Here is a 22,122-nt window from a genome sequence, read left to right on the forward strand (position 1 = left end):
TTACAATCTAACATATTGCATCGCCAATTTATAAATTTGTTTTTGTATAATCTTTTTAGCTAAAGTATTTTGCTTTCTTTTTAATACCAATAAGAACATTAGTATTGATTTCTATATGCAAATACAAACTCACATATTTTGAAGATTGTCTTTGTCATTCTAAAAAAAAATTTACATTAAATTGTGCATATTTGAATCAAGATAATAATATTTGAGTCAAATTATTAATATTATTACTTTTTTTTTCTTAAAATTAAATTTTTTATATATATTTTATAATTAGCATCCACTACATACATTTGGCATTAATAATATAAATATAATAATAAAAAATATAATTTTTTATATATTATATTAAAACTATAATAAAATGATAAAAAAAAAATATATTATAATAATAAAATGAAGGTGAAGGTAAAGGTTCTCTTGTTGAGGGAGAAGATAAAAGAGTTGTGAGAGAGAAAGAGTGAGAGGAGAGAAAAAATTAATAAAATAATATTTGAGGAGTAAATAATACATTTCCAAAGATGTGTTGACACTTTTCATTATTATGAAAATATTTTCATATGCATAATTCACTAATTCAGTATAATCAATTTTATAGTCTACTTATGCAAATAAGTATATTTGTATTTACATATAGTTAAACAATGCCAATGCTCTAATTTGCAAAGTGACAGAGAGAGAGAGAGAGAGAGAGAGAGAGTCTAAGCAAATAAAAGGGCGAGCGATGTAGAGGGAGGAGGGACAGGGAAAAGAGAGGCCTGACCGTTGGTGATTCTTCGGGAAGACTCTGCGGACCGGCGACAGATTTAGACGACAAAGCTTCATTCAGTACCCAAAACCCTTAAATTTATTCAAATTCTACAATTTGACACAAATCAATCAACTCAAAGCCTCTCATCCAATCTCTCTCTCTCTCTCTCTCTCTCTCTCTCTCTCTAAATATGCATACGAACGGTAGCATTTGAGCTCTTCGAGCTGCAGATCTTCCTCGAAATACTTCTTCTCTTTCAGGTCGGTTTTTGCTTCCCTTTTTTTCAAAGTAATCAGTTTACCTCCTCTATTTCTATGTTTTCTTCGTTTCATTTCTTAATGTTCACGTGGGTTTCTTTAGCTTTTACATGTAGATTCGTTTCTTTGTGTGGTTCTCCTGGTACATTTGGCATAGTTTTCTTCTTGGTATTTCTTTCGACGTCTCTCTAGTTGGTCATGCATTTCTCTTTTATGGATTTTGGCAGTGGCTTATTTGGTTTTCTGGGCGATCGTGAGTGATTATCGTCGTTGAATGTCACCTTCTTTACTCTCCCATTCTCATTGTAATGATTAATGTTGTTTCAGTGTTCGTTCTTCGTCTTTCTTGGAAAAACATACGATTTTAAGGTCCAGGTCGGTCTTGACTTCAGTTTGAATGATCATTATTCATTGGTCGGGTTCTTAGGGCCCTACTTTTTTTCGCTTCGTTCAATTAAGTCTTGAGAAAAATGCTCTTTTGTATTCGGAGCAAGACAGCTTATTGTCTAAGTGCTGTTTTGGAAGTTTTCTTTTGTATACTAGCATGTTTGGTCTCTGAAAAGACAAGAAGAGTACCTTCTATGTTTGGCAAGCAATATTCTTCAATTGCACCTTTTATGTTTCCTCATGTTATACACACGCGAGTCCAAATTGATATTATGCAGAATGCGTACTGTCATTTGAGGCTGTCATTTAACGTCTTCACAAAATTGGGACCTTTAGGGATCAAGAACCGTAGGATCAAGTAGTAAGTTCTTCGTCAAAGTTTACTTTGAACGTGATCAAGACTCTACCGTAGACTCTGTTCAGTTTGGTTTTAGAAATATCCCGGACGACATGCTTATTTAATTTGTTAAAATCTGAAGTTATAGCCTCAAAATGGAAGCTGCAAAGGAAAAATGCTTCACATCTGTGTCTTATACGCGACCTTCTCTTGTGACCAACTAAAAAGTGCACAGATTGTAATGAGTAAGACATTTCTGTACATCTGTCTCCTTGTATGTTCGAATATATTGTTTCTTTGTTATATGTTCTATGGGTTGTTTAGCTATTTCAGACTCTTGGGCAATAGTCTTAAATTCATGTGGAAGAGATTCTGCTCTCACTTTCAAGCTTCAATATCATCAGAATTCAATGAGTCTGCTAGATGAAACTGCAAATTGAGATATAAGTTCTCAATTTAGATGTTTGGACAATCATGCAGGAGAATTAATTTTAGATATACCATCACGCACTTGAGTTTGTTGTCTGTATGAAGAGGCAGCTTATCCCACTAGATTTCTACATACAGGCAATTACTTTTGAGAACTTTGGGCAATGTTGATGATAGCTGCAATTGGAAATAGAAGAATAAACTTTGGAATCTCTACAGTAGTCTGGTATCCTTGAGCTTATTCTCTGTCCACTAACTATGTCTATATTAATGCATTGAAGTCCTCTAGATACATTATCATTTGGATGGGTGCTTTTGAAGTCATTTCTCATCCATCTAGGATTAATTTTTCAGTGCTCACACGTTGCAGATCGATATGCGTGGTACTGGAAAGAAATTGATCTACCAAGAATCTGGCAAATCTTGTTATTCAAAGGCAGAGTCTGGGTCTAAGCTGATTGCATCGTTGAAGTTTAAAAAGGGTAGGAATACATCCCATTGCAAAAAACACAAACCAAAATCAAAATCTCATGTAAAGACAAGTGGTTCAACGCTTTCAAAGAGGTCAGTTACTGACCCTGCTAGCAGGGAGCCCAAGAATGATTCTATAAGTAGAAGGTTTTTCAGTAGGAAAGTTCTGCATAAACCAACTGATTCAAAGTCTTCAAGAAAGAATTCTTCATTGGGGCTTCAAGTTGAAAATGCCTCGCCTAATATCTCCAAGGGAAAGAGGAAAAATGTTGATGGAGAGGTCAAAATTACAAATCTTAAGAAGAGGAATAAGAAGAGAAGGCAAAAGGACAGCGTGGAGCTCGATGAAGTTTCCCGTTTACAACGAAGAACAAGGTATCTGTTGATTAAAATGAAACTAGAGCAGAACCTTATCGATGCTTACTCTGGAGAAGGCTGGAAAGGTCAGAGGTATTAAAACCTTATCTCATATGTCTTTCCATTAGTAAGAAAACTATTTGCTCATTTAGACTAAAAATTTCTCAATGAGTGTTTTATAGTTTAAGGTAGTTGGGGAGGGAAAAGTTTATGAATGAAAACCCTGCTGAAAAAACAGAAAAATAGGGATGTACGAATAATTCGTTCTTTACTATTTAAACTACCTGCTTTATATATATATATAAAGAACAGAAAATAGTTTGTTTCTTTTGAAATTTTAATTTTCTGTGATAAACAGTTGTGGTTTATCATTTTCATCATTGTTTTGATTTCAGTCGAGAAAAGATTAAGCCAGAAAAGGAACTACAACGAGCCAAGAAGCAGATATTGAGCTGTAAACTTGGAATACGTGATGCAATTCGCCAGCTGGATTCACTTAGTTCAGAAGGATGCATTGAAGACTCTGTCATTGCTCCAGATGGATCTGTATACCATGAACATGTAAAACACATAACACCATGATCTGCTAAATATTAGGTCTATAAAGTTTTCAAAGACAAAACATCAACTTGAAAAAAGAAACAGAAGCCTCAAGCCTTCTCATGTTCTTTTCATTTGGAGATGGGTGCTGAAAGGGGCTTTTTGGGATTTCCTAAATTCATCTGAATATGCTTCTGAATCATTACATTTTCTTGTACCGAGTAGCCAAGACTTGGCCAATAAACTATTGTCTACATTCTAGGTTTGTGTTAACTCTATATCATTTACAGCATAAGAAGTAACTTATCATTAAAAAAATTTATTTAGGTTCTGACTGCAATATGGAAGTAACTGTTCCAGTGATTTTGAATTGTGAAAAATGTTATAAGTCTCAGCTGATAGTGTTCTTGCCCTTTTCTTTTGCTGAGTAGGTTAGATACTAGTGTAATTAACACAATATGAGTTTGAAACTCAGCCTCTGGCCTGGTCTCATAAATTTTTACTTAGACAATTAGCATGGTTGTGCACAGCTAGAAAGACCCTGGCTACTACCTTTCGGATCACATCTAGCTGTGACGTGTATATTTATGTCTTTATTTGTTTCTTATATGTAGATATTCTGTGCAAAGTGCAAGTTACGTGAAGCTTTCCCAGATAATGATATTATACTATGTGACGGGACATGTAATTGTGCTTTCCACCAAAAATGCCTTGACCCTCCATTGGACAGTGACAATAGTATGTTCTACTCGCTTCTTTCTATTGAATATTTAGTGATCTATGGATCAGAAGGCTTCTTTAAGAAACTGATTTGTAGTTTAATTGATAATCTACAGTTCCTCCAGGTGATCAGGGATGGTTTTGCAAATTTTGTGAGTGTAAGATGGACATTCTAGAAGTAGTGAATGCCCATATTGGGACCCACTTCTCCATGAACAGTAATTGGCAGGTTAGTTACTTGAAAATTTTATGGGATATCTTTTTGTCTTTTTGGGCTTCTTCAGCAAATTAATGACGTTACTCCCACATGGAATAGGATGTTTTCAAAGAAGAAGCTGCTTTCCCTGATGGTGAGAATGCAATATTAGATCCAGAGGAAGAATGGCCTTCAGATGATTCTGATGATGATGATTATAATCCAGAGAGGAGGGAAAACAGTTCCATGATCGGTGGGGCAGAATCTGATGACAATGTGTCAGATGACATTAGCAGTTCTACTAGCCTGAGTTGGTCTTTAGATATTGAATTTTTTTCTGGAAAGGAAGGCATGTTGTGTGAAAACCATTTTGCTAATAACAGTTTAGATTCTGATGAATCCACCGATGGGGGAATTATATGCGGCCCTAGGCAGCGAAGAGCTGTTGACTATAAGAAGCTATATGATGTGAGTATCACAAAATTCTTAAGATTAAATTATTTACCACTTAATCAAGCTGTCTACGATATATATTATTTTAAGAAGTAATGACCTAAAGTTGCTATATTGTTCCTTATCCTCTGTAGTCATTCTCCGTCCCCCAAGAAGGGGGAATAAGATGGGAAAAAAAATCAAGGTGTTCTATTTCTGAAGCCATAGTTATGTCCTTTAGTGTTAGCCTTGATACTATGTTACCTGATGGAATGCGAAGGAGGTATGTAGCTTACCTGGGAATGCGGTATTAGAGAATAGGCCTACATGAGTTGCTTGTGATTACATAAAACTAGATTACCAGATACTAGAATGTAACAAAGTATCATTGGGCTGTTCTAGCCTCTCCGAAAACTGCATATATTTGATTTAGTTACCATAAAAAACGTAAATGAAAGCTATATAAGAAGAACTCGTGGAGTCAACAAATTGGATGGGATGGATATTATATTTACTATATTTTTTATTGCCTGTAAAATGTATTCCTAACCCATAAGTCACCATTAAAACTTAATTTTTTTCTGATAAAATAATCATTCAATTCAAGATAGTATGATATAATTTGGTCGTCTTGAGTATATACTCAACAAGAAATTTTGGTCCCATGGAAAATTATGGTATACAGTTTTTCACACTGTTTATGAAGCAGAATTTTTCATGGAGTATTCAGATTGGCATTATGTGATTTGATGTGATTATCTTGTTCCCTAATAGGAAATGTTTGGAAAGGATGCTTCTGCTTTTGAACCAGTGAGTGAGGATGAAGACTGGGGTCCTGCTAAAAGAAAGCGGAGAGAAAAGGAGTCTGATGCAGCCAGCACCCTTATGACACTATATGAAAGTGAGCAGAAGTGTCAGAATTCTGAGACCAAAGAATTGAAAAAGAAACTCCCACTAGAAACTTCAACTAGAAGGCCATTTTTCAGAATACCCCACATTGCGGTTGAGGTAGTGAAAGTCCCACCTTTTCCTTTTCACACAGCTTCTCAATCAAGCATTCTTTTTAAATTAAGAAATAAGAACTGTAATCCGGTATTTACCGCTTGAGATGTGTTGTTTTTCTTATTATGTACTGTACCAGAAGCTTCGTGAAGTTTTCGCTGAGAATGAACTTCCCCCAAGAGCTGTCAAGGAGAATCTTTCAAAGGAGTTGGGCCTTGATCCAGAGAAGGCAAGTGTCCAAGCTTTCAGATTAATACTGGAAAGCAATCTCAAAAATGATAATGGAAAACCATCGCTATAGTAACAGTTGAAATAGGTTGGATCACAAACCCCATTCCACATGCAATGCAAGTGGCAAGTGCTTTGCATTTATACGGCCTGTTTTAACTTTTAAATAATGCATTATTAGCTACCATCAGTGGCTTTGTAAAGACACATTTATTGCAATCAGATGCCGATGAATTGGCTATTTCTCCATCAAATACAACTATTAATATGCAATTTGTGAGGCTAGTGATGATTGGGGAATAGCAAACGTTTTTGGTGGAATCTACTATTTCATACTTATAATAGGTATTTGTTCTTTCTAGTATGCAGTTATAACACTTGATACACAAACTTTTCAGGTTAGCAAATGGTTCAAAAATGCACGATACTTGGCACTTAAATACAGAAAGGTGAGGTGACACTCCATTTATTTTTCAAATGCCTATATTCAAGTCTCTTTTCTCCTTTTGTTCGTGTTCCTTTCTTGCATTTTGTCAGTCATACCTGCTTAGCACCCTGCACCTTGGACTGCCATCAAGTTTTATCTTCTTAAATCTCCCTCACCCGTTTATCATTGTGATGCTAAATTAGCATCTCTCTTGTACAAGCACTATTGTCAATCTTTGGAGTCGATGAAGTAAAAGATATATCCTTCTCGAGGTTTATCAACTAAATTCCGAGCTCTAAATTCAAAATGTGGCTTGTAGACTCAAGAAATGGTTTTTTTTTTTTTTTAATTATTTATTTATTTATTTGTTATCTTTTTATGCTCTCACATGAATCCTTGAGAGTTAAAGCTTTTACCCAACGTTGATTGATTGTTTTCTGCAACAGGAAGAGACGGGAAAGCAACTTCATAGTTTTAAGGAATCCAGATTAGAAAAATTGAAGAAAAAAGCTGACAATGTTATGGTATCAAACGATACCTCTGCAGAGATTATGATACATAGCCCAAAGAATGTTAAAAAAGTTTTCCATAGAAAGAGCCCCAAGTCATTAAGCCGTGTTTTAAAGAAAAAGCGGCAGAAAAGATCTTCATTCAGGTCACCTGGTAATGGCAAAAAGGTACCTGTGGCTCAGAACCCTTTATTTCTTTGCCTTTTTGTTTCTCTCCTTTATTCTTCATCATATTTGAATATTAGGAGTAACTCTTAATAATTATAGATTTTAAGCAACTCTCTTATCTGTTGCATTCAGGATACAGTGGAGTTCGGCGATGATGTGAGCTTGAAGAAGCTTTTGGAAGCAAGAACTAAGGAGAGGAAGAGGGTCGGTGTCATGGCTGGGGGAGGATGTCCGGCAGCAGAGGTAGAAATGGAAAGACTTTGCAAAGTTATGGGTAGACTAGAGACCATAAAGCTGAAATTGCTGAGACTTCAAAATGACAACGCCAGAGATTCTGATAAATCCCATTTGTTTCAACAGTCTGTGATTTATGTTCCCATAGCAGAGCTAAGGGAAAAACTTTGATCCCATGCAATATTTCGATTTTGTTTTTTCTTTTGCACAGCCTTTAGTTTTAGCTATAGCTGGTCGAACTCTACAGAAATTCGTGTTTACATATCTTCTTTCGGTTCACCAGTAATTATTTCCTTTACATGAGAAAGTCAAAGTGAAAATCTTTACTAGAGTTGGCTCTCCTCGGAGTTTCTGACTTTCTAGGCCATATTAAGTTATTTTTACAAATACATTATATATTTTACCGGGTCCTCATCTGAAGTGGGTCATTTTACATTTTTGCTGATTTTGGGGTTTATAGCCCAATCAACTTGTCATATTCTTGGGGATCCTGCTACTATTTATTATCTGAACCATCAATTTGCTTGGCTTTGTTCACATAGGATGTTTTTCTAGAGCTGAAGCCTTACTTTTTTAACCTTTTTTTTTTTTTTTTGGTAATGTTAGATATAATTTTAGAATGCATAAGTACAGCATACTTCTTTTGAAAATATATATATATATATATATATAACTCACCATTAAAATGTGATTTTTTTCATGAGTTCCAAGATGTGTTCACTTTTTTAAAAGTGGGAGCTTATAGCCTTATATACCTGAGAAGTGTATATAACATTATTTCAAGTAATTATAACATGTCAATACTCGAGCATAGCCAAACCATTAGGAATTCAGCAACTGTTATAATGTGTTTATACAAGCGCAAAAGTGAGCTTTTTTCCTCTTTTATACGAAGCCTGTGAATGATAAATTCGTGGGTTCGATCCCACAGGATTGATGAACTCGAGTCCGTCAAGTTCTTACTTAAATTTGAGAATATATAGGAGAGAAATAAATAAAATCCTATATTCAAGAAGTATTTAAGACTGCTAAAAAAAATTACAAATGTAGCCACAAATTATGTATAGCACGCCTTATGTGTTTATCTCTCACCTACTGAGGTTCTCACAAATTTGTGGGAATGGAAGCATTGAATAACTCATGGTCGGATACAGTATATGTAATTTAACCATTAATTGATATGTCCCGCTCCCCTCTTGGAAGTTACAATTTCCAGAACATCATCCATGAAAACTTTTCTTTTTAGAAGTCATCATCATCATCCATGAAACTTAAAAACCCTAGACATGTGTCAAATCGTTAATGCTAAGAACCACCAAAATATATTTCACTATTCTTTCGAACGATACGGTTCATTTCAGTTCAAAACTCCAAAATGTAGTTCAAGGAAAAAAAAAACAACCATTTGGCAGGGAAATTCGCAAAGTCAACAATGAAAGTAAGAACAGGTGAAGATAGCAGCAGGAGGGAGAATAGACATGGAACGAGACATCTATGTTCTGTTTCATCTGTCTATAACGATTATAATGCTAGACAACAGTGATGTAGAATGCCTAATTCAATTTGGATTTCAATGTCCTTGAGTGTACAAGACACAGGAAAGCCAAGTTGTAAGGACGCTCTAGACAAAATTATCAAGCAGTTCTCACCATGTTATGGAGTCCGTATGTTTAACTGTAGGTTTTTGAGGATCACCATCACTCTTTGTATGACCTGACTTTCGCCGTTTGGCAGCTAGCTGTGGCCTCAGCTGCATGTAATATGAAACATTAAGAACCCAGCAGCAAACAGGGGAACACAGAGAGAGAGAGAGAGAGAGAGAGAGAGAGAGAGAGAGAGAGAGACTAGGCTCCAATGAGCCACCTAGCAATGTCCAATCAACCAGCTCAAAAATAGATCCCCTAAAGATTGACCCCACATGAAATATTTGGATCCAATACCAAATAGACATGCGTTAGTGATAACAGTAAAAATCAACGCTTAAAAAACTACAATTAAAAACTTTCCAAAGCTACCGGTATATTTTCATTGATTTTGTCTCCCCATCCCTTCATCAACCAAAAATACTTGGTTGATTTAATAATGAGATTTAAGGTCTTATCTTAACTCTCCCCCTAAACCCCTAGGGGATGTCTGAACTCTGAAGTAACAAACGGCCTACGTCTTGGAGGTATGCTCCCTCCAAGTCCAAAGTTCAAACCTTAGGTGTAAAGCCTAATTACCAGTGAGTTACTTGATCTGTGTTATGGGTGCGTTACACAGGTCTGGGGTTTAACCAAGTAAAAGACATGTTGCTTTGCACGGTGTGAAGGGCTCCTCATTAAAAAAAAAAAATCTCACTAATGAACTTCCCACGAGCACCATGAACAAATCAAATCTACATACACTGGCTCTAAATCTAAAACAATTGCCATATAATCTTTTTTTTTTTATAAGTAAGAACAATTGCCATCTAATCTGGTCCAACTATCTTCCTACTAATAAACTATAGGTCTTTCTTATCAGTTAAACTAAGGGCCCTGAGGTTTGTATGATGGCCAAGGTTGTCACTTTGCAGTCTGCATCATTTAACTGTTGGATTCTTAATCCCAATGTTACACATTCCAATAACAAAAACCAAAATCACCAATAAATAGAAGCACAGAAAATAAACATTTTAATAGCATCATTGCACACTATTGAAAGGGAGATATCATCAGGAAAGGGAAGGTTTGTGGAGAGTTGTTATAGATTCAAAATATGGGAGCTTGAGGGGAGGTTGGTGCTCTAATGAAGTTAGATAGGATATGGTGTGGGTTTGTGGAAATATATTCGTTCGGGATGGGAGGATTTCTCCAACTTTTTCAGGTTGGCGGTTGGAAATGGTCGTGGTGTTTACTTTGGCATGAAGTTTGGCATGGTGCAAGGGCTCTTAAGTATTGTGTTTCCATCTCTATACCAGATTTCTAGTGATAAAGAGGCTGTGGGGCTGATCTGTTGGTGTGTTCTAATGGTTCTTTTCATTGGAATGTCAGTTTTTTTAGAGCGGCTCATGATTGGGAACTTGGAATGTTTGCTGACTTTTTCGATTCCTTCTATGCTATGTCATTCGGTAATGTGACAAAGGATAGGATGATAATAGGTTCTCCATGCATTCCTATTACAAGGCTCTCTCAGGTTTCTCTAATAATCATTGTTTTCCTTGTAAGGCTATTCGGAAGTGTAAGGTCCCTCCAAAGATTGCTTTCTTTGTATGGACTGCAGCTCTTGGGAGATTGCTCACTACTAATGATTTGAGAAAACGTGGTCTCATCATTATGAATTGGCATTTCTTGTGTAAGAAAAATAGAGAATCTGTGGATCATCTTTTGTTACATTGTGAGGTGGCTCAGTTCTTGTGGAATATCTTTAACCAGATTGGTGTGGCATGGGTTATGCCTAGAAGCGTTAATGATATTCTTAGGTGTTGGACAGGTATTAGGGGAAATACTCACATTGTCGTTGTGTGGAAAATGATTCCCCTTTGCATTATGTGGTGTTTGTGGATAGAGAGAAATAAGAGGTGTTTCAAAGACTGTGAATGTCCCTGACTCCCTTGGATGAGCTTAAGAGATTATTTTATAATACTTTATTTTCTTGGGCTTTGGTCATTAGTTGTAATAAGGACAATTTTCATGATTTGTTTGTATCCCTCACTAGTGCTTAATGGTACTTAAGCATTTTCTGTGTATACTTCTTGTGTACTTGGACTATGCCTATTCCTATCAATAAAGTTTTATTTTTACTTATCGAATTTTGGCAGAGAGAGAGAGAGAGAGAACCCTGAGGATTCCAAACCAGCCGCCACCCTTAGACCGGCGAGTGACACCTCACCTCCATCACAAACAAGGCCGACGGGCACCGGCGACCTCCCTGAGAGTCATCCAGCACAAGTCCACCCCCCGGCGACCTAGGCTTTCGCAAGATTCTCTTTGTTTTTCTAGGAGAAGACATCAATCGTCAATCATGTGCCTCTGCCACCATCACAGACAAGTTTGACAGGCTCCGACAACCACATTGAGGGCCCTCCAACATCGGTCCCCCTTCGACGAATAGGATTTGGTTCCGCACTTTAATCTCGCCAAGATTTGCTAGGGCCGTTCAAACCTGTGGCCACCACAGACAACACCAACGGGCTCCAGTGACCCCATGGAGGACATCCCGGCAACGACACTCCCTCCGATGATCGGGATTCACCACAATACCTCTCAGTCCTTCGATCTTCAGTAATTCGCAGAGGATCCTTTTACGACTAGGTTTCAGAATTTAGTCATGGGTGTTTTGGTAGTCTCAACTCAGGTAAACTCAAACGTTGTCAGCGCTGAATTCTATAGCAGATCTTCATCCAAAAGCCTTAGATATGCACCCAAGGCTTATGCTTGTATTTTTTGCTTAAATATTTGAGAGAAATGAAGCTTGGGAAGCCCCTGCATCTGATATCGAAGGCTTTTAATTAATATGGGTCAGTTGGTGCGCTTTTGGGTGGAATCGAAGGCTTTTGAAATTTTACCAAAAGCATGTAGGTCCTCATTAAAAATTATGGAAAGGAGCAAACGGGCTTGGAGATTTGTTGCTATGGGCCGTAGTGGTATAGAGTGGTTGATGGCTACGGTGGAAGCAGTGTTACAGGCAAATAAAAATTTAGAATTCACAAAACCTTTATGCAAAGGAAACAGAGCCTTCATGGCTCAATGATGCTCCAACATGCACGGTCGGTTTCTAACTATCACCGATTATGGTGGAGAAGGCCGGCGAAGTGTTGTAGTCATTCCTGAAGGGTACAAAGGTCTGGATTGGGAGAAGTTTGTTGTTGAATTACGCAGAGCTGCTGATATGTTTTTTTCCAATCATGTTGATGGGTCAAGAAAGGAAAAAAGAACATCAACTTGGAATTGAAACAAAAAGACCCAGGCACAATCACGGTGGCGAGGCGATCATATGCAGCAGCTCTAAAGGAGGGTCATGCTTTGGTGACTTAGAGTGAGGGAAACTGTGGAAGTGGTCTGCAGATCACGCAAGCTTAGAACTAGCAGAAGAAGCATGACTCCTATGAAAAATAGGAGTATGGCAGTATGGCTGAAAAAGAGATGCGCGATACATTAAAGGAGATGGAAACCCAGCTTGTCAAGTTGAAGGGAGCGACCGCTTTCTTGTCTACAAAAATAAACTTGCTTTCAGCTGGAGGCAACAGGGCTATTAGAAGGAGATGCAGGGTCAGTCGAAGTTGCACATATAGGGTCGCCGAAGGTGAAGGAACTTGATGTACTGCCGAGACTTGCTGCCTAGAACCTCCAATAATGACCATGACCTCTCCACCTTTGGAGAGAACCAATAGGGTAGTTGAGGGAGGGTGGGGGGAAAAATATGGGTTTGTCGTTGGTGCCTTGCAAGAATGAATGTTTAGGGCCTGGTGTTCAGTTGGGAACTATGTCTGGGGAAGATGTTGTCCCCTTGGTATCTCTTCCTCCGTTAAACAATTTAGCTGGATCATCATTGGATTGGGTTTTGCAAAAGGTTAAGGAGATACAACAGTGTGTGGGGATTATATGTGGAGGGTTTGAAGACCAATTCATAGCTCTACTCACTACAATTGAGGCAGGCTACTCACTTGTAGGGGTGAGTTCAGTCCGGTCCAGGGAGTTTTTATGGACCGGACCGGACCTATTCGTTCTAGGGTTTTCCCACCCTGGACCGGACCGGACCGAACTCCCTCAGGACCAGTCCAGTCCGGTCCGGTCCTATTTGATCCTGGTCCATTCGGTCTACGGTTGACTTTTATTTATTTATTATTATTATCTAATGACATTTTGTTTAATACTTATGTAATTATATTGTGATATATTAATATATATACATATAGTATACTATTATATATATATTAGTAATACACTAATACTATTAGTCTATTAGTAATAATACTATAACTAATAACTATATGTAATAATAGTAATAGTGATAACTATATATGTAACTATATGTAATACTAATAACTAATACTATTAGTCTATTAGTACTAATAACTATACTAGTACTAATACTATAACTAATAACTATATGTAATACTATATTAAATAATAGTAATACTCTTATTACTAATACTCTATGTAGTTATAGTGATTTAATACTAACATATTACATATTAAGCTAACTATACTAATACTATTATAAATTTATAAATATATTATATATTATAATTTATACTATAACTTTTATAATATGTTAATACATTAATATATATACTAGTACTTTATATATTTTTTTGATTGGTTATACTAGTACTATATATTATAGTTAATAGTTATACATTAAAGAATATAGTAATACATTGATACTAAATATATATAGTTATAGACTTATAATGACTTAGTTATTATGAATTTATGATTAGTATAACTATATAATTGTATTAGTAATTCAATTTGGCTATATTATATTAGTAATATTAGTTATGTTGAATCAGTTAGTTAGTATAACTATATTCTACATTATTAGTATTAATATAAATATTAGTATTAGTTATAACTATATAGCCTATATTAGAATTGAGTCTTAGACTATATAATAGACTAATAATATTAGTAGAACTATATAAGTATATTGTATAGCTATATATTAGTTTTAATTATAGTGATTAGTATAACTATATAATAGTAGATTATTAGTATAACTATATATTAGTATTAGTTATATTGTTATGGTGATTTAGTATATTATAATTTAGTATATTATATTTATACTATAACTCTTATAATATATTAATATATACTAGTACTATATATTATAATTATATATTAAATAATATAATAATACATTCATACTAAATATATATAGTTATATTTCTAGTGATTTAGTTATTAACTTATTATGATTAGTATAACTATATAAATTATAATAGTATTAGACCACTAATATAGCTATATATTGGTAATATTAGTTATGGTGAATCAGTGCTTTAGTATAACTATATAAGTATTAACTATAATGATTTATATATATTAATTAAATATAAGTATAGTGATAATTAAATTATATTAATTAAAGTGATAAATATACTATATAGCTATACATAGTATTAATTATAGTGATTAGTATAACTATATAAATTATATAATAGTATATTAGTATCAATAATAGACTATTAGTATAGGTCACTATATCTATTGTTGAAGTATTAGTTATAGTGATTTAGTATAACTATATTAGTATAAATATAACTATAGTCTATATTAGACTATTAATATTTTTTTTACCATATATAATTATATAATTAATTATATACAACTATTATATAAATAATATATATAAATATATTTTTTTTAATTTCTATTCGGTCCGGTTCATTCGGTTTATCCGGTCCAGACCGTCCAATTCTCAGCTCTACTCACTTGAAACAAAATCAAGTTTTAAGAAGAGCAAGGAGTTAAAGTGTCTTTCTTGGGCAATCAACTATGACGTACAGGGAGATAGTACAAGTTGAGGGAAGACTAGAGGGAAGGCATAAAGCCTTCCTTAGTCCACGTCGGATCATTCGGGTGGAGTATTAATTGTGTGGGAAACAAAGGGTCGGGGTAGGTACAGTGACTTGCTTTGCTATGAGAATGTGTGTTTTGTCCCAATAGGGCTTGGTGTCTATCGGCTAGGGTTCAAATTTCTCCCTCTTGGGTGATTTTCATTAAGGGCTATCTATTATAGGCTAGGCGTTCTCTCTTGTATACATCCAGTGTACTTGGTTACGCCTATTATTATTAATATATTTTTACTTATAAAAAAAATAAATAAATAAATTATTGCAATAGAAGTATCCAACCCATTGCATTCCTGCACTCCAAATTGAATTGCAGTTTCTTAAATTGATCAAAGTTTATGCAATTGCTTCTATTTTTGATTCTGACATCATTTTCTTCAAAATATTCATAGTCTATATAGAAGTGTTTGCACATATAATTAAAAGTTCAAGATACATTGGAGAGAGAGAGAGAGAGAGAGAGAGAGAGAAACTTAGAGCATTCCTAATGCTTCCTTTAGGGTCAACAAAGTTAGCATGTATGTTGCTATTCTTTACACATTAAGTAAAATCAGTTGCTTCTCAACTAAGGTAAATGCCTGATGATTTATTATTTGGGAGGATCAGTTAACGTTAATCAATGGATAGACTGTGACAGATTTGATCATGGATGAGTAAAATCTAAACTAGAGGCAAGGATCTGAAACAACTTAGCAGCAACAATAAGTAATATAATTTGCCTATAATCTTTGCTTGGATCAACAAAAAGAACATCTAGTAATCTACCTATAATCTTTGCTTGGATCAACAAAAAGAACATCTAGTAATCTAAAAAAATGCCAAGACGTACCATCTGAATATATTTTAGTTGCTTTAGAACTTGATCTGTTTCTAGCTCCTGAAGCAAACAGATGAAATGATACTGAATTAAAATATATTAGGAGCAGAACAACAAAGGTAAAAGAAGAGTGCTTGATAAGAAAATGATAAGAAAATGAAGGTGTTAGACTGATGAAAGCCAGCAGCATTATTTACAACACATAGACATTGTGATTAGTGTTTGGTACCAAGCCTGTCAAAGAAACACGACCCTCTCAATCAAAGCAGTTTGCCGACAACATCAAGTGATATAAATAATGTTTCACATAAGAAACAATTTGATTTTTTTTTTTAAATCTTATTATCATCGCCATAAAGAGCTTGACTAAACATGCACTTTAACATTTCTTTTCAATATATTTCTTTTCATTATTGACTATTGGGCATCATTTTTTTTCTCAGAACCAGTATTTGGCATCAACTATATAGTATGAGTCAGTTTTTCAGTAGGCTGCACAGAAAAAGTCTATCCATCAATTCTAGCATCTATAAAAAGTCAATCCAGTGATCAACCCAAACTAAGATTTTTTTTTTCTTCTTACTTATAAAAGGGGAAAAAAAAAAGAAGATTTCTTTCTAAGCAAAATCGCCAGAATAACATGATGTATTATAACCTGATCTGATGTTTGACAATTAATGTCAAATTTTTAACAGAAAGATTTTAATGCTCTGAGGTAGAAAGTATGCCACATGCTATTCACAACTCTTTGAATATAACTAATTTGGCAGTCATTCTTGCAATGTATTCTCCCTCCCAAGTGTCTCTAACATGCGGAAGAAATCCAAACAGATCAAAAGAACTGAAAAGTAAGGTTATTTCACCTGAGGGACAGCACAATCAGCATGGGTTGGATCCCAAAGGGCAGAGCGAAAGCAGTCCCAGTCATCAGTTTGGACTTCACAAAGAGGAGCCCTGCCATTTTAAAAACTATAGTGTATTAAGCATCCCAAACTAATTGACAAGAAAATGACAGGTCATATATGAAAGAGTACAGGGAAAAAATTGAAGAAGAGAGACAGAGAGAGGAGACAATGAGCCATGCAGGCTAAAGATTAACCTACATTGCATAACAAACAAAAAAATGCAATATAACTTGGGATTACATAGAAGTACAACCAACAAAAAAGTTCTTCAAGAAAGATTTACTCAATGAGGAATTTGCACAAGTAACTTCCTGAATAAACTTATGAATGGGCAAAAACACAGAAACTAACAATCATCTGTGTTCGTATTTAAGTTCTGCATAAAGCTAATTTTAATATTAAATTTTAGGCAGATTTTCCTTGGAAAAGCTTCCAAATAAAGCTAAACATCTAACCCTACCAAATTCCTGATAAATGTTCATCATAAACTACGAACACTAAAACAAAGACTGTCAATCACTCATATAGAAGATTGTCATTTAGTTTACCTGCGCCACTTTCCACATATAGTTCCATTTACACCTTCTCCTATGCCGTCTATAATGTCTCGACACTGAAGCCAATTACATATGGAGTTTAGTGTATAAGGCTTGTTGACGTTCCATTCCTACAGAAGGAAAAATGCCAAGTAAAAGGAAAGAAGAAAATAAAAATAAAAATAAAAAGATAAAGAAAAGATGTTTCACTTCTACCCAGACCAGATGAAATTTAAAGGTCAATTGTGAAATCAAACTTTACATGTGAAGTAACACAAACTGAAGGATTCATTTCCACTGGTTCACCTATGGCATCAACATCACTGCATCACAGAGAAACAACAAGCATCAGGAATATATGGTTCAGTGAAAGAATATATACATAATGAAGTTACCTGTTCTTTTTTTTTTTTTTTTTTTTTTTTTTTTTTTTTTTTTTTTTTTTTTTCTGATAAGTAAACGATTGTATCAATAAGAATAGGCAAAGCCCAAATACACAAGGGGGTATACAGGTAACACCTATTTAGGAAGAAGAAAGTGTTGTTCTAGAAAGCTATAAACTTAAAAAAGTTGAGAATTTGAAGATTGGTGAAAGAACATACTTAATTATTGGACCTGACCAGTCAGGAACTTCTGCTTGAAAACCTTTACCAACCCGGACACCCATTTTATATGGTTCAGTGTCTCTCAACATCAATAGTATTTGATTTGAGTCACCTTTAACTGATGTGATTCTACATCTGCCCATTTCACTAGCAATGCATGGTGATTTTATGGTGTCTGTTTCCTTTGGAATTTTACACTTCTTTTTCAAACAAGAATAACAAAACCATTCATCATCATCAGTTGGTATTTTCTTCATACGGGGATTCAGGCAAGAAACATGGAATGCCTCTTCACAATGATCACAAATAAGCATGTTCATTGTAGTATCTGAATGACCACAAATATTGCATAGTCGGGAACAGCTACTTCCACCACTAGGACCGGCATCTTCAGTAGAATCATCATTCTTGGCAGTCAAAACACCAACCAAACCCTGACATCTAAGTATAGAAATGCATAAATCATTTTCTGAAAGATCTTCCCCCTTGACCTCCATAGCCATCACACTAGATGAGGAGCATTCACCAGTGTCATCCACTTCAGTCGCCATGGAAGCTGAAACATGTTCCATATTTGATTGTGACGATGAGCAACTGTCATTTACACTATCAACCTCTAAAATCTTTTGCCTGCCACTTTTTAGCACATCATCAGAAGCATGCCCATCCCCAACTGAACATCCATTTATAGATTGTGACTTAAAAACGCAGGGATCTTTTATGCATAAAAGAGAATCCTTAATGGGCGCTCCAACAGTATGACTTTCATGCTCAATTTGAAAACCTTGAAAATCTACAAGCTTTTCTTTGGCTGCCACAGAAGGTACATCAGAACTTATGACTGAATGACAATCAGCACTTTTCTTCATATTTACAGGGGCCTGTGGTGAAAAAATGGTGAGAGAGTTTTGCCGTAGCTTCCTTCGCCTATATACAAAATTTGGCACACAGCTTTCAGATATTGTACTAACATTTGATGGCTGGGAATAGCTTCTAGGAAAATTTAACGAGTTTGGAGTACTAGCATTATCCTTTTCCTCTATTATTGGTTCAGCATTTCCGCACTGACCATGTGGGTGTTTATCACAATTTGAACCCATCTGCCAAGTTTCAGTGCCCGGCCTCCAATCACGTAAGTCCTCTACTTTCCCATGATCAGATACGAAAAATAGAGTAGCTTCAGTTGAACTAGGAAGGGAACTTTGCATCACCATTTCACCTAATACAACTTCACTGATATATGGTATATGTTGATTTCCAACTCCCAAATGAAGACAAAGATAAAACCCCTACTATGTTTCAATAATCAAATGCATAGCAAACATAGAGAGCAGCCTCAAAATATCCACCATCTAGGCCTCATTCTTCCTGGTCATCATCTCAAAATAAAAAATGCATATAAGGACAAATGATAGAACAAATGAGAGCATAAAATTTTTGACTACCAAGTAAATTCTTTGCTTAAATCATATAAATGCATAATTGAACAAAAATGCCAATATGTTCAGCATACTGTACACCAGCCTCTTTTAGTTGTCCTTTACCTTGTGGGTCTATCGATAATAGATGTTCACTTTCAAAATCAATAAGCATATTTATGTGACTTCCTAAACTACCAGGCACTCATCAACCCTATCATCGTTGACCCATTCAATGTGGGACTTACCCCTTTGGGGCATTACAATCTACTCCGCTCATATCTCTCCGGCGTCCTCTCCAAGACTGTATAGATTCCGAGCACCACATGCCATTACCAATCAGCCCTAATGACATTGGTAATGATCTAAGGAAAGCGTTAGACACGTTTATGCTTATATTCCAAAACAATTTGGTAGTCCTTGGAATTTCACCAAGTAAAAAACTAATGTGAAACTTAGCACTCATATAACTATATCATCAAACACACACTTTTTTCCTTTTTGATAAATATCATTATTCTTTTTTTTTTTATTGGCATCGAGTGTTCAGGAATAGCGTCCCGACTAATCCTGAGGGTGCACAGACCCTCGGCAAGGAATTCCCGCAAGTGCACATCAGGTAATTCAAGGGAAAAATCCCTCAGTCCGATGGCCCCTAGAGATTGTTTGCACCCAAGGGGATTTGAACCTTAGACTTGGGGGGGAGCATATCCCCAAGCCCAAGCCTTTACTACTTGAGCCAACCCCTAGGGGTTACTATCATCATTCACCCATTTAATGTGCGACTTAGCCATTTTGAGGCATCAAAGTTTGCCCAAAGTCCACTGCCAAACATGCTTAATAATTGTATCAGGAGCCCATTCAAGGTAACAAAATATAAACAAAAAGTAGTATTAATACGTTGTTTAGAGTTTACCATATCTGGAACGTATTGGGCCATGTCTAACATGCGTCCTAGGAAATTGATTGCAAATTTTGGATGCAAAAGATCTAGATGTGTATACGGGCATCAACTGGCCAGCGCATATATAGGATAGAAAATAAGTCTCCTCCATAAACATGCACGTGCTTTTTCAATATTAGGCCAATGACTCATTAGGACCTACCATAAAATATGTTCACAAATGATGACTAAATGACATGCTTCCAAATCTAGTAGTCCAACTTGTTTGCTCCCTGATCTATGATTTAATGTCACTCACGGATTTGTGGGGGACATTTGACTAGATATTATTAGTGAGATTTTCCATGGGCTATTAGTTCTTTTGAGAACTCTAGGGTGTTACTTGCTACAGCACCCTGAAGAGTTTTTTTCTTTTTTTTTTCCTCAATAATCTTAGATTTCATTGTAAAAGTCAAGTCAATCTGCATCTCATTGAACTCCCAACTGAAACTCCCAGAACTAATCTTTTCACCCCCATCTTAACAGACTCCTACAAAGATCAAGGGAAACCAAAAGGAATTAACCGTTACTTTTGATCAAGATGTGTCAGACACTCCTTGACCACCTACAAATCCCTCGACACGTGTAGTTCCTTGTCGTACATGCATCGGGTAATTACTGGGATAAAATCCAAAAGTGGTGGCAACAGAGGCCTAGAGGGATTTGAACACGGTCAAACATTTCCTTGGGCATCCTGAACCCAAACCGTAAGCCCACTCAGCCAAATGCATCTTTAATCATATTCCTTTTATTCATCTTCCTTGTTATCTAATACAGAGACCTAAAGGTACAAAATATTTGTATTTATATAGTTTTAATGGATTTCTTTTTATGGTTTGCCATGTTCAAAACTTAAACCCACATTCCATCGTTATTTAAAGTATGCCCATAAACGCCTGGTTACTTTTTTAGTTTAGGTTAATTGATATGGGGTTTTCAATAATCAATACATAGTACTAAAACACCGTCCCATCTGAGTTATTATTATCTTGTTTCACAGCACTAGCCGATACACACAATCCCTGCTCATATACCGTCCCATCTGTATGTTAATCAGGTATAATCGGAAACAATTAAAAGTTTCTTGCATATGAACCCTCAAAAGAGCAAGAAAAAAAATCATAAAAATCCACAAGTTTCGTATGGTAATGCTCAGACAAGAATGATAAATTGAACATTTTGATTATGCAATTGAAAAAGAAGCACAACATGAGTTAACCTGATCGAAAGAACGCATAGTCTGAGAAGAAGAAACCAAACAAAACCCTAGAGGGAGGAATAAGCGACGGGCTTGCAATGGGACCTCCTCAAAAGCTCAAGGCTGTAGCAACGAAATATCCAAAACGGTGGTTTTAGGAAAAAGAGCCCCTCCAGAACCAGAACGACTATATACATTCATTCATGCAGGTCTCTTTTTAATTAGCTAGTGACTACTGTTAATCGGTCTGTTACGTGTCTCATTTCAATATATGGTGTCCTTAATATTTTTTTTTGATAAGTTAGTGTCCTTAATATTTAGTAAATGATATTAGTAAACTTTTTATTTTTATTTAAATTATTATATTAGTCAGTAAGTAGACTATACTATATACATTACTTAAATTATAAGATTTAATTGTAACATTTCTTAAATGTTAATCGGTCTTTATACACTTGCTTGAAAATATAATTTTTATTTTTATTTTTATATTATCTGGCATAAAATGATTGACACTGAAAATTAATTACAAAATTTTTAATTATTTGATGCCATGTCCAATGATTAGTAACCAGTATTCATACATTTTAAATGATAATTTTTACTGTAATGCTGAAAATTCATAAATATTTATTTATTTAATATCACATCAAACGATGAAATACTAACTATTCTTTTAACATTTAACATTATAATATGATTTTAC

General features: G+C 35.3%; 2 protein-coding genes across 7 annotated transcripts; one reads left to right on the forward strand and one right to left on the reverse strand.

Annotated features, from left to right (window-relative positions):
* The first annotated feature begins 664 nt into the window (after positions 1-664).
* On the forward strand, positions 665-7,791 carry LOC122315438 (pathogenesis-related homeodomain protein-like). 5 transcript variants are annotated; one of them, XM_043131320.1, is made up of 12 exons: positions 665-1,017; positions 2,306-2,393; positions 2,522-3,088; positions 3,391-3,556; positions 4,150-4,273; positions 4,372-4,484; positions 4,572-4,919; positions 5,658-5,891; positions 6,025-6,114; positions 6,512-6,562; positions 6,987-7,217; positions 7,350-7,791. In XM_043131320.1, exons 2-12 carry the CDS (start codon positions 2,332-2,334, stop codon positions 7,620-7,622), a joined length of 2,259 nt encoding a protein of 752 aa, XP_042987254.1. In that variant the 5' UTR covers positions 665-1,017; positions 2,306-2,331; the 3' UTR covers positions 7,623-7,791. The 5 variants fall into 5 exon arrangements, with proteins under 5 accessions (XP_042987254.1, XP_042987255.1, XP_042987258.1 ...); XM_043131321.1 differs by having other exon boundaries at positions 4,381-4,484; XM_043131324.1 differs by lacking the exon at positions 2,306-2,393.
* Positions 7,792-8,434: 643 nt separating this feature from the next.
* On the reverse strand, positions 8,435-21,635 carry LOC122315439 (supporter of activation of yellow protein). 2 transcript variants are annotated; one of them, XM_043131326.1, is made up of 8 exons: positions 21,438-21,633; positions 17,855-19,225; positions 17,515-17,575; positions 17,265-17,383; positions 16,675-16,765; positions 15,824-15,871; positions 9,101-9,201; positions 8,435-8,731 (listed from the first exon to the last, which is right to left on the reverse strand). In XM_043131326.1, exons 2-8 carry the CDS (start codon positions 19,069-19,071, stop codon positions 8,710-8,712), a joined length of 1,659 nt encoding a protein of 552 aa, XP_042987260.1. In that variant the 5' UTR covers positions 19,072-19,225; positions 21,438-21,633; the 3' UTR covers positions 8,435-8,709. The 2 variants fall into 2 exon arrangements, with proteins under 2 accessions (XP_042987260.1, XP_042987261.1); XM_043131327.1 differs by lacking the exons at positions 8,435-8,731; positions 9,101-9,201; positions 15,824-15,871 and having other exon boundaries at positions 16,675-16,780; positions 21,438-21,635.
* Between the last annotated feature and the right edge of the window lie 487 nt (positions 21,636-22,122).

Source organism: Carya illinoinensis, chromosome 7 (genome assembly GCF_018687715.1).
Source record: "Carya illinoinensis cultivar Pawnee chromosome 7, C.illinoinensisPawnee_v1, whole genome shotgun sequence".
Taxonomy (NCBI): domain Eukaryota; kingdom Viridiplantae; phylum Streptophyta; class Magnoliopsida; order Fagales; family Juglandaceae; genus Carya; species Carya illinoinensis.

Bases quoted from the DNA above. Each gene is read 5' to 3' on its own strand.
- LOC122315438 (XM_043131320.1), top strand. From the start codon at position 2,332: ATGTTGATGATAGCTGCAATTGGAAATAGAAGAATAAACTTTGGAATC. The intron at 4,274-4,371 runs GTATGTTCTACT...GATAATCTACAG, and splicing joins TCCATTGGACAGTGACAATA to TTCCTCCAGGTGATCAGGGA. The intron at 7,218-7,349 runs GTACCTGTGGCT...TGTTGCATTCAG, and splicing joins CACCTGGTAATGGCAAAAAG to GATACAGTGGAGTTCGGCGA.
- LOC122315439 (XM_043131326.1), bottom strand. From the start codon at position 19,071: ATGGTGATGCAAAGTTCCCTTCCTAGTTCAACTGAAGCTACTCTATTT. The intron at 15,872-16,674 runs GTGAAATAACCT...TGTTTGCTTCAG, and splicing joins CTGATTGTGCTGTCCCTCAG to GAGCTAGAAACAGATCAAGT. The intron at 9,202-15,823 runs GTACGTCTTGGC...TATTACATGCAG, and splicing joins AACTAAAATATATTCAGATG to CTGAGGCCACAGCTAGCTGC.